General features: G+C 30.2%; 1 protein-coding gene across 1 annotated transcript in view; it reads left to right on the top strand.

Annotated features, from left to right (window-relative positions):
• The window catches only part of LOC148299517 (uncharacterized), a gene marked incomplete at its 3' end in the record, with an annotated part of 29,274 nt that extends 20,082 nt beyond the window's left edge, over positions 1–9,192 (top strand). The window contains exon 2 of the mRNA XM_088275979.1: positions 8,156–9,192. Coding sequence (XP_088132105.1) covers positions 8,273–9,192 — 920 coding nt within the window. The remainder of the gene's footprint in view (positions 1–8,155) is intronic.
• Between the last annotated feature and the right edge of the window lie 4,059 nt (positions 9,193–13,251).

Raw genomic sequence — 13,251 nt, 5'->3', positions numbered from 1 at the left:
TAAATCTTATGTTTTCATCAGAGTGTTGAGTATGTAATGTATCAAAATTGACACGAGTAAGTTTTTTTTTATAACAATAAATAATAATAATCCTTTAAGAACCAGGAATACAGAACCGTGTAGCTCGCAGTAGTGTTATTCTCTGGCATTAAATATTCCTAGATCAATCATACGATAAGATACGTCATTATATATTGCTTCATTAATAACGACACCCGATGGGTACCAGGCTAACAGAAGTTAAAGGCGCTTAAGTATAAAGGAAAGATGCTATCTACTATTACGGCTGTGAACATTAATTCTTAAATGTCTTCTGATTATTTGTTAATAAGGGAAGCGGGCTGAGAAGATTGCATTCTCGGCATATTCAACTATAGAAACTCATTTCTGTTTATATGAAAGTTAAATATCGTGTTCACCATTTAATATTGTAATCACCCTTTCAAAACCGTGTACACATTTCAATACTCAACCCCTATTAACTATGAATAATATTACAACATTTTGAGTGCGTCCAAATACTTGTTCACAAATCTGGTCTATCTCCGATTATGAGTTGTTTTTCATACTTACAGCCTATGACGGGCTTACGACCGTCATAGGCTGGTTTATGTGATAACTTTACACACATGTAACATTCACCAATTCTACCCATGATTGACAACCACACTACTCAAATTCTTGGATGTTCTATATATGATTCGATTTCGAAACATGGTGCTTGAATCACTAGAATTTCACTAGAGATATCTATTGGTGAGATGAAATAAGCTTTTTATTGAGAAGACACTCCATCATTTGTATGTGAGGTCCGAATCCTTAATTATAAATATAAACGAGACGGTTACGACATATGACCACATCTTTAGCAAGAAGAAATAAAATTCCACTTAATGATTTATAAACCTTGTTTATAATAAACAAGGTAAATAATAAATGCAACTCTCAAATAAAAAAATTAAAACAAAATAAAACAAATAAAACCTTGTCACACGTTTCTTAATTTTTGCGATAATGCCTATCTCAACTTAAATATTCTACCATATATTGTGTTACCGTATATTTATCCGAGTTATTGCATTCCGACTGCATTCAGTCTACGTATTTTAATCCATTGCCATTTTTGTCAAAATACATTAGAGTATGGAACCATGACTCCATTTTGCATTAAGGAGTCATAATAACCAGTAAATATTTACGATTAAATTAATTTATATAATATTTGCACTTACCGCAAGTTTATTGTACTGTTTAAATGCTTGTAACAACTGCTCGTAAAATATCGGTAGATAAAATACATGTTTCTCTCCATTAATCGAAGTTATCTTCATCTCCAGTGTTCTTCGATCATGTCTTACTCAGAAATAAATCAGGCGTGAAGTTTTATCTACTTTCGCAAAGCCGATATCAGCATCTTCATCTCGGAGTGATGATTATTATGGTCCACGTGTTTCGAAGCACGATCCCGGGATAAACACGGTCCCGGGATAGAAAATAACGTTTTCTTAATAACTTTTGCCCGGCTGGCCGCTGCAGTAAACGTCGGAAATACGCCAGGGATATAATTATCGGATTTTACTGTTGTGCGCCATCTTCGAGATTACCACAAAAACAAAGAAGGAAATGATGGTACTCCGAAGATCTCTATACGAGCATAAATAAAAATGTAAATGTCTGTTTGTTAGAAGCTTAAATCTTCTAAAGTTCACTACATTTTGAGTGTGTCCAAATACTTGCCAACAAATCTGGATCTCTCTATTTTTTTATTAAAATAATTCGGTCCTTGTTACCACATAGATTAGTGATTTAGTAAATAGCGCTTAGGAAAATTATTATAAGTTTTCCTTCTATTTAGATAACGCACGAGTGTGCTGCGTCAAAACAACTAAACTCAAAAATTAGTATTTTAACATTTTGACATCTCAACAAAGGGGAAAAAGTAAATAGAAGTCTGGGTATTTACAAGGCTTACAACCTGTCATAGAATGGTAAGTGTGCACACGTATAACATTCAGCATTCTACTCATGATTAACATCCAAAATTTGAGTAGTGTGGTTGTCAATCATGGGTAGAATGGTGAATGTTACACGTGTGAAAAGTGATCACCTAACAGCCTACGAGTATGACTTGCATATGATGTTCGAAATGTCTTCTAAATTTGTTTACCGATTCATTTAAAATTTTGACAAAACGTTACATTGTTTACGTTACGTTACCTTATATTGATTTTTTTAAACATTTTTTTTACCGTAATGGCAGCGCTATCTGTTGTCAACTTCAATACACGCAATACTAGAAATTTCTTTTTACAGGCAGCATACTTTTTGGCAGCTGTTAAAATGTTGTAAGCCCTAGCATTGTGAAATTAAACATGTGTAAAATATGTATGCGGTTTCGCGTCTTTTTTCCTATTAAACTATGCTGAGCCTCAGCAATGTAGGCAATGCGTAGCTGAGTATGGCTAGTTTGAAGTAAAAATAAAATAAAAATATATTTCCAAGTACATCGAACGAGCTTCCTTAGGATCATCCAAAGCCGTGTATAAATTTATGTTCGTATTTAGCAAAATTATTATGTAAGTGGTTAATGGCTGAAGATAGGAACTTCTATCAGCAGTAAAAGTGATCTATGTGCAAGTTAAGGGGTACTCATAGTAGATTGCGTTTCATCACGACCTGACGACGATCAGGATCGAGTCCCGGTGAAGCCGTTTCTCTCGTAATAAGGACTTCTGGTTTAATGGAAATCTCGGCTGCAGTATCGATTAAAGTTTATACATGAACATATATTTTTGTACAATTTATATTGATTTTAAAACAAAGTTGCATTTTAATTATATATATATATATTTTTTTTTTTGTACAAGTGATGATTTTCGCTTTCAAATAGGCAGGACATTGGACATACTCGTATAATTATTTTTGAATTAATTCATGTTAATATTATTTTAGTAGGTATAACAAAAGACTCATCATCCTGGACCATTATCCTTGTATTTAATAGTCCTGATCCCCGTCTAATCTCATATATTCCGGAGCCAGGAGATATACTTTTTGCCCACACCTAGACGACCTTATATTTTTTTTGTTCTGAGGTGCTATCTCCTCTAAGCACATGCCCTAGACAGGACACCCTCCGAACATTGATAATCATATAAACACAGACATATACATATATGTAAATATATATATATATATATATATATATATATATATATATATATATATATATATATATATATATATATATATATATATATATACATATATATATATATGTGTGTGTGTGTGTATAAATATTTCCATACTCAGCCTTCTTAGCGCGCCATTGATATTGACACTGATGGAAGATAATCTGCCGTTTTACGAGGAATCGTGATGATTAATTACCATATTTAAACAGCACAATATGTTTGCGTATCCAATGAATTAACACCTCGTGAATCGCTCTTGCAATCTGCAAACCTAGTCAGTTTATCTTATGACATCTTGCCTACTAACGTGTGATAAGATTAATTCTGCCCATGGCTCTAAAACTGTTTCAAAAGGATGCAATTAGTAACATCAGTTTTTAAAGCTGACGCGACATTTAAGTTTTGAGAACGGCCACATATTACAAATCTGAGTTACTCTTGTTAATATAAATACATATATGAGTTTCTCTCCACCCGCCTCCGTAGTGTAATGGTCAACATGCTCGGCACCGGTTCTAGAGATCCCGGGTTCGATTCCAAAGAGAGGAGTCAAATACAAGTGATTTTTTCACTATAATATTTATTCAATACCACCCTGGAATGGTACCTGAAGCGCAAGACTAATCACGTTATCTTTGTATTATTAATAATTAAGAAAATACTGCTTCGATGTGTTGCAGTGCCCTTTGCACCAATGGCTGCAAATAAGGCCAAAAAATAATGATGGAAGCTACTTATATATAACTCAAGTTCATATGTACCATAAGTGTAGTGTAATTAACATTTTAAAGAATAAAATCAATATTTTAGCTTGTTACTCTAATTCAATATATTTTTTGTATATTTTTGTTAAAGGCGTTTTAAAGTAATGAAAAGGATTTTTTACTAATACAAAATTTAACATATCAACAATAAGCCTTACTTCATATTCAAAGCATCTAATACTACCCTTATGAGAGACAATAATAGTGCTTACCTAGAGGTGATGAACGTAGTTTCTTTCTAAATCGAGAAATAAACAAATACATTTAAAATAATAAACAGGTTTTCAGAGCACATATGTAGTATCAAAATTAAATTTGAGAGAATATTTCGTGAGCCTTAAAATAAGCGGATTATTTAGAGAAGACAAGCCTGTCAAGTGTTAGAAATAAGGTAGCTTTATCTTGAATTACTATTAAAAATAACAAACTTGTCAACTTAATACCAATCAAAATTTCACCCTTAATCGTGTTGGAACAAAAAAAAGCCTTCATTTAAGCAAAATCTTAATTAATGAAATAAATTATTTGAAAACATTAACAGATACTGAGTAAATATTTATAACAAGTAATAACATACGTTGTCGGGAATCATTACAAATTTGTGTTGTAATGTCTCCTAACATGTTGTCTCATGTTGCGAAACCTATAGTATAAATTATATATGTATTATGGGTCTCTCAACTTGAGATGAGGAATCTATTATTTTCACTGAAAGATGATATTAGTCTGAGCATTCCAGAGCTTATAACCTGCCCTAAGTGATCACTTAATAAACTTGCCCGCCTTAAATTAAGCATACAATAATAATATCACCACAGCTGAAACATCATTTTACTTTAAATAATACATTGATAAGTGGTTGCGAAGTGACAGCGTTTAAAACGCGTATCTTTAACGGAGTGTCAAGTGCAATGTGTGCGTAAGGTTTGAGATCCATCCTACGCCATTCTGTCAAACAAGTGAAGTCTCCCAGGCGTGACTGTGACGGTTGCATTATCCTGGCGAGTCGTTTACCCGTGGCGTAAAGTGGAAACACTAATTCCGCTACAATCTCCATCACGATTCTCCATTCCGAATGAATTAGCGTGCTTCCCTTGAACCGTTCCACATCCCGAGGAACGTTTACGTGAATATTTTTGTGCATTAATGCTTATTCAGTATTGACGGGTATCGACAAACTGTAATATAACGGTAATTAATATATATATATTTTGATACCTCAACTTGGAAGAATATGGTCTCGATATTTTTAGGGCTTATGACCTCTTTTTCACTCTTATATTTATTCAATATATATCTGGTATTTCTTTTATCCGCCTCCGTAGTGTAATGGTCAGCACGTTCGGCTACCGTACTGGAGGTCCCGGGTTCGATTCCTAGAGAGGGTCAAATAAATATTAGAGATTTTCTCACTGTAATATTTATTCAATACTACCCTGGACTGGTACCTGAAGTGGAGGGCTAATCACCTTTCATGAGTTAACGATCAAGATAACACTGCGTTTATATGATACAGTGCCCTATGCACCATTGGGGTGCGGATAAGGGGTTTGAAGTTGAAGTTACGGCCTCTTATAGGCTGGTCAAGTGATCACTTTACACAAGTGTGACATTTACCATTTAACCCACAATTAATAAACACAGTACCCATTTTTTTTGGAACTCCTACATATATCATTAATCTAATGACAGTGTAACCACAAAAACCTTGTGATTTTTTTTATTTTTATTTCCTTTTAATGAATATATATTTATGATATAGACAAATATACATTGTGAAATTTTGATTTTTTTAATAGTATTGACGAAATCCTTTAAAATTAAAATTTTAAAATCAAACACTGATCATTAGGATGTGCTTTAAAAAAAAATAAACATAAAAAATCGTCGTGACAATTGTTTCTCCTTTTCCGGGCATTACCAAATTACAGTAGGCACTTGTCCAAACAATTGTCACGATGAATTCATATACATGTTTTTGTTTTTTTTTTTTAATAAAATATACAACTTAGTTTATTCTAAAAATAATTATTTGATATAATTTTTTTAATTATAAATAATGGTTTTCTTCAAATTAAACGACAAATCAATCAATAAATAAATCGCTTTAACAAAATATTCAGAAATCATTTTTCTTCCTTTATTTATCTTTGATATCTGTCAACCAGATGCATTGGATCCCAGCAGAAAGTGTATTTTATGTGAGAAAACTTGTGTTTTTTATTGCTTACATCTCAGGCCACTGCGGGACAACTTAATCACCGTGCTCAGCGTGGCTATTCATACAAAGTTCGCACAATTATACACACAACATAGATTAATTAACGGGCAACGTATCGTGGTATACATCTACGTACTTCTTACTGCGTTGAATTTATTGGTAGGGCCCGAGACCAGATCCTTGAGGCACTCCTAATGACGCTACAATCTCGCGAGGGAATCGAAAATGACCGCCCTCTTCTTTGTGAAAAGTATTAATTACCGAAATCAAAAAGCTCCCGACCAAGAGACTTTTCAATGAGCAAGAAGCGATAATGCGGGGGTTTAAAGCATGCCCTGGCTGCTTCTGAAGCAGCTGTTAACGATATACAGGATGTTTAATATTGAATTGACTTGATTCACAAACGAGTTATGATTTTTGTTTCCCATTTTTTACCATTTGTTACCGTTTGTGGTAAATTTTGACGTTTTTTAATCGGTTTAAATACAAAAAAAAACATTTTGTGGGTGGGTCTGAATCCTTGTTCACAAATTTGGCTCTCTCCACATTTTTACATCTCATCATATGTATGTAGATGAAGAAGTTTATGCAAGTCTGCGTACATTAAAAAAGGGCCTCTGCTAAACAAAGGCTTTTCCAAATTAACCATAGATGCTGCCATTAACTCAAACATGAAATAACATAAGATTTATGATATATCAATTTGGTTTGTAAAACGTCCAAATTGAAGTCAAAAATTTGTACCAGAATACCACTTTAAATGGCAGATATAAAAATATTTTTTGATCACACTAAATCTTGGTGGCTCTTTGCGAACGCTTCACCCATCCACATACACGCCCACATTGCCTCAGTCCGTCATATCAAATGAAACAGTGGTCAGGTAACAACGCGAGTAAACATTCTTTCGTTCTGAAACAGAGCGAAATAGATCAGGCAAATTTTCTGAAGCGCCAGTGCAGAAAGGTGAAATGATTAACATGCGAGATCCTAAGCTTTACCAAAAGCTCTTGAGAACTTTCTGTTAGTTAGCTTGGTATACATACTTGGTTTTATATTCTTCATATCGTATTGCCTGGATCAACATACGACACGCTAGTACTAATAGCTCCCCGATCTGACCAGCGTGCAGAATTATTGGCGCAGATACTATCAGATGGATTCGAGTTCTTGAAATAAAACTTTTATGGCATTGCTCTTAAACGCGAGATGATTATTTTAATCTGGATAATAATTCGCGGTCGAATCTAAAATGGGTACAATTAATCACCGTGTGTGGTCATCTAGTATTTATGTATAATTTGAAGCCTTCTCAATATGTTATATTTTGTTATAATAGACTCCATGGGTGCTTATTTTTTAAAAGAATTCGTAACGCCTTATATTAAGCTTCGTTTTTATTATCAATAGGTAAAAAATAAAATGCTTATATAACTGTATTAAATTCCATAAGTATTCTGTTCTTCTTTGAAACTGAATATAATGTAACATGCAACATATATATATATATATATATTATATATATATATTGTTTTTTATTTGTTCGTTATGATGTTTGTAAAGATATATTAGTTTAAAATGAGAAACAAAAAACATTACATGGAAGCGTTTGAATATTTTAACGGTGTTCCATTTTACAAAGTAACTTACTAAAAGATTAATGGTTTCGGTCAAACAGACAACATTCCATAATTCATGTTTGTAAGTCTATATTTAATAATTATTCTCAAACGGAATCAAACAAATGTTGTAACTCTCTCAACATGCTACTTTTTTTGTCGACCTCTATTTCCAGAGATTTAATTAAATGTAAATTAGGATACTATAAACGAGCTTCAACATGATTTACCCGTCAGCGTCGCTATGAGCTTACTGTATATGTTATTAAAATGATAAGATGTAGTCGTCAAAAAAACCTTTCGTGCGTTTCTAGTTCATACTTCCAGTTTTTCAATATTATTTCATCTTCGTTCTAGCCATGGAAGAGACGATTACTTTAGAAATAAGTGCAGTGATTAACAGTGAGAAAACAGTTAAATCTATTTGTGTTTGAGCGGATTATCTTGTTCGAGTGTTGAAGACCATCCGTCAAAATGTCTACCACAGCTAATAGCCAAATAAAGACTGCCAGTTCCGCCAACATTCTCATGTGCAGACAATGGTGGAAAGTGTGCTGGATGTATGGAGACCAAGAAAAGTACTACAGACAATTGTATGGAAGAAAAGCGACAGGGAGAAACTTTGCTCCAACAAGCGGAAAGAAAAACGGCGTTCAAATCTCAGAACTCAATGACGATTTTCTTCTCGGTAACCCCAATGAGACAAACGTCGCTGATGTCACATCTAATGGAATCAAATACAAAAGAAAAACTGAGTCGAAGGTACCGAGTCCTGATCCTTACCCCTACCACGATCCTTATCTCCTGGGAACGAATCCTGAAACCATGTACGGATTTCAAACAGGATCACCTCAAACACCTTCCCCAAGACCGACCAGTTATCCCTCTTACCCTTATACCCAATCGCACATTGATCAAAATAATATAAACACATGTGATGATCCGAATTACCCCTACAGCAGTTATAGAGATTTCAACAATTACCCTGTCCTTTCTAACAAAAGACCACCGTTGCCGCCTCCTATCATGGACATCAGCAGCGCACTGCTTCCTTCATCTCACAACGGTGGAAAATTTGAAAGAAGCACTACAACTGTTTGCAGAAACGGAAGTGCTTTTATAGTAACGGAAGAAGCCACAATCAACGCTGAAGGCGTCGTTAACGCCAATGTGCAGTACAGAAGAACTTCGGTCCAGAATTCTCCGCCAAAGTATGATGGCCGGCAGCTGATGTTTGGAGATAATGGTGAGAACCTCGTTGGATCTGGTGGAAGAGACAGGAAAGGAATCTGCAGCCTCCCAGGTGCTGTCGACTCCTTGGATTGTCTTACCACACAAGGCGTGACTACCACAATGATCACCGTCACTCAGTCAGCTGTGAAGGCGTGCAATGAGTAAGTACTCTATTTTAATTTGTATTTGTATTAATTTTTAAATCAAACACAGATATTTTGAGTCTACTAAGTTGTATTTTATAAAATAAAATAAAATACAATAAAAATTGATATTGTGACAATTGTTTCGCCTAGTAATGGCATTTGTTTGGAAATGCAATAACTAGGCGAAACAATTGTCAAAATACTATTTTTTTGTGTTTTTTTTTCAAAAATAAAATATAACTTATTACACTTAAAAAAAAAGTATTTGATTTAAAAATTAATGCATACATAAATTTCAACCAGGTTTATTCTGACATATTTTATTGATTAATTGATTGTATTTTTACATGTCATTTTTGTTTTGATGTTTTGTCAGTTAGAAAACACGTGTTCGGAAAATGTAGGTTATATCGATAATCCATGTATTTCGCAACAAGTTGAATTAATAATGCTGACGCGTTACTTCTTCTGTCATGTTGGATATCATTGTAGCTCCTATCTTAATTATTCATCAGCTATTAAATTCAATTTACTATTTTTTCATCTAAAAACATGTCTAACTGCTTTATGGCAAAGTACTGCATAGCAATTTAGACTTTTAAGAACATATTTTTGTTCACAAGGACGATAAGAAGACTAGGATCATCATCTGCCATCTGTAGCTGGTTATCTGCATCAACAAGTAGTTTTCCAACGTAACTTAGAAGACCATAACATTTGTCAATTATTCTGTTTTCTATCGATTCTAATGAGTTGAGTTTATAAATATATTATATATATATATATATATATATATATATATATATATATATATATATATATATATATATATATATATATATATATATATATAAATATATATATATATATATATATATATATATATATATATTATATATATATATATATATATATATATATATATATATATATATATATATATATATATATATATATATATATATATATATATATATATATATATATATGTATATATATATATATATATATATATATATATAAATATATAAATATAAATTTATATATATATACATATATATATATATATATATATATATATATATATATATATATATATATATATATATATATATATATATATATATATATATATATATATATATATATATATATATATATATATATATATATATATATATATATATATATATATATATATATATATATATATATATATATATATATATATATATATATATATATATATATATATATATATATATATATATATATATATATATATATATATATATATATATATATAAATATAAATTTATATATATATACATATATATATATATATATATATATATATATATACATATATATATATATATATATATATATATATATATATATATATATATATATATATATGTATATATATATATATATATATATATAATATATATATATATATATATATGTATATATATATATATATATATATATATATATAATATATATATATATATATATATATATATATATATATATATATATAAATATTTATATATATATATATATATATATATATATATATATATATATATATATATATATATATATATATATATATATATATATATATATATATATATTATATATATATATATATATATATATATATATATATATATATATATATATATATATATATATATATATAATATATATATATATATATATATATATATATATATATATATATATATATATATATATATATATATATATATATATATATATATATATATATATATATATATATACGTACTAGCTTACTTACTTTTGGTAATTAATGTTGGTGTTTAACTTGAATCACTTTATTTTTTTATTCAAACAAAGTGAATACAAATTTTTAAAAAAATTAACGAAAGAATATGGTAAGCGTAAAATTATAAAAATGGTACAATATAATATATGGTATTATAAACGATTATAACATCCTAGTGACACTTTGACTAATATCCAAGTGATTCTGAAATGTAACTACGGCTTATGCAACACCACTTAACATTCTTCTACTGAGCAAAACTTGTATATTGTATATTATAGAGAGTTCTCAATGCAGTGCCAGATGACACGATAAGAATAAATTTGAACATATTTAAAATAAAATAAAAAAGACGTGTGAAAGCATAATATTAATGTTCACTTGACAATTATTTTTTTTTAACTTTTTTTAACAAAATTGTATTTATTTATTTGAAGAACAATTTTAATCTTTTTTTGCAGAGTTCCACCAAGCCACCATGTGTGTCTTGTCGGTGGAGCTCTTTTTGCAAACATTTTTTTTTGTTTTTAACCATTCTAACCTACATACACACAAAAAGAGAGAAAAATTAAGAACCTAAACTATTTTACAATTTTTATAAAAATTACTCTCGATCTTAATACTTGACCCACTCCTTTATTTTGCCTTTGTTCGATATTTTTTTTACAATAATGATATATACTGTAAAACGAATGTAAGAACTTATGTAAGACAAATATTTTTTTAGTGCCTCTTAGAAAACTAAATTACGACCTTGTTATCTGACGTGAACCTTGCGAAAATTTTAACCCTTTAAAATACTGAAATTATTTTCTTCAGTTTATATTTCATTCAATTTAGTAATCCGTGAGAAACGTCAAAACAAACACCGTATAATTTATTTAAATAGATTAATTGCAGACAATCATACTGCACGTACAAACGTATACGTAGTTGTGTGAATTTCATACGTAAGCTAATTAAACTAACGGAGTAAGTAACAAGGCAAAAATACAAACAAATTAACAGTAGATTTTTAATTTATATCTACCTGATGCAGATAAAACGATAAACATGAACGATATAATTAAGTTACTCTGTACGAAGATAAATCAAGTTTTATTTGGTGATTATAACGTGTCTTATCCATCAACTTGACCCAGTTTATCTGCAGAAGCGTGGTGAACGATGTGCTAGAGCAGGGGTGGGAAACCTTTTGGACCAAAAGAGCCAAACATGAGAACAAAAAAACGGTTAGAAAATTTTTAGGAAGCCAATTTTTTCAACATTTTGAGTGTATTCAAATACTTGTTCCCAAATCTGGATTACCTCCAATTACGAGTTTTTATTTTATTATTTTTTGACATCTCAACATAGATAAAGAAGAGTATAGAAGTCTGGGCATTTACGGGGCATTTTCATCTCACCATAGATGTCACTAATGAAATTCTAGTCATAGTAATAGATTTTTAATCAGAGAGCCTTCTGCTGGCATATTGGACAATGAAAGTGGTTTGAAACTATGTAGTGTGGTTTTTTTCTTTCCAATGTTTGCATTTTTATCAAGAAAAAGGTTTTATGAGGGTTCATATGTGCTTAAACGGCACCATCTCTCCTTCCTCAACCGAACTAAAAATGAATAAGCGCAACAACAAAAAAATCTGCAAAAATTTCATTTTAAATTTAACAAAGTCACACAAATTGCTAAAAGAGCCACATGTGGTTCGCGAGCCACACTTTGCGGACCCCTATGCTAGCGTGTTAGTTGTGAAGAGTTCAATTCCCATCAAACATATATATGTTTTTTCTAACCCATTCATGATAGCTGTAATCGTTTAGAAACCTGATTTAAAATGTATTATGTTATCAAAATTAAATAACGTTTATTTATATTACATACCCAGAGAAATACTAAGGCCTTTGATTAATTTTTAAAGTACGTATTAAATGTTGTAATTATTACCATTATGTATTTAATGCTACTTTTTTTTTAAGAATTTTGATGCGTTCATTTGTAGTGTACTGTAATTATATTTTTAATTTAATTGTTATTTTGTAAATACCACTAATTCTTCAAATCTATTGTAATACGCATGTCGATACATTCTGCATCATTTTCAAACATAGTATTTAAAAAAATTATTTAAAATTAAAAGATTTTACCACAAAATGACAGCCAAATAAATTTTATCAAATTACTTTTATTTTTTTAATTTATATATTATACGCATATTAACGATATCAACACAAGTGTGCAAAAAGTTTTTTTATCGAGA

The sequence above is a fragment of the Brachycentrus maculatus genome, unplaced genomic scaffold (assembly GCF_059751285.1).
Source record: "Brachycentrus maculatus isolate JH-2025_06_01 unplaced genomic scaffold, ASM5975128v1 h1tg001104l, whole genome shotgun sequence".
In the NCBI taxonomy this organism is placed as follows: Eukaryota; Metazoa; Arthropoda; class Insecta; order Trichoptera; family Brachycentridae; genus Brachycentrus; species Brachycentrus maculatus.
Note: the sequence above shows the minus strand (reverse complement) of the source record. Positions and strands in the feature narration are given on the sequence as shown.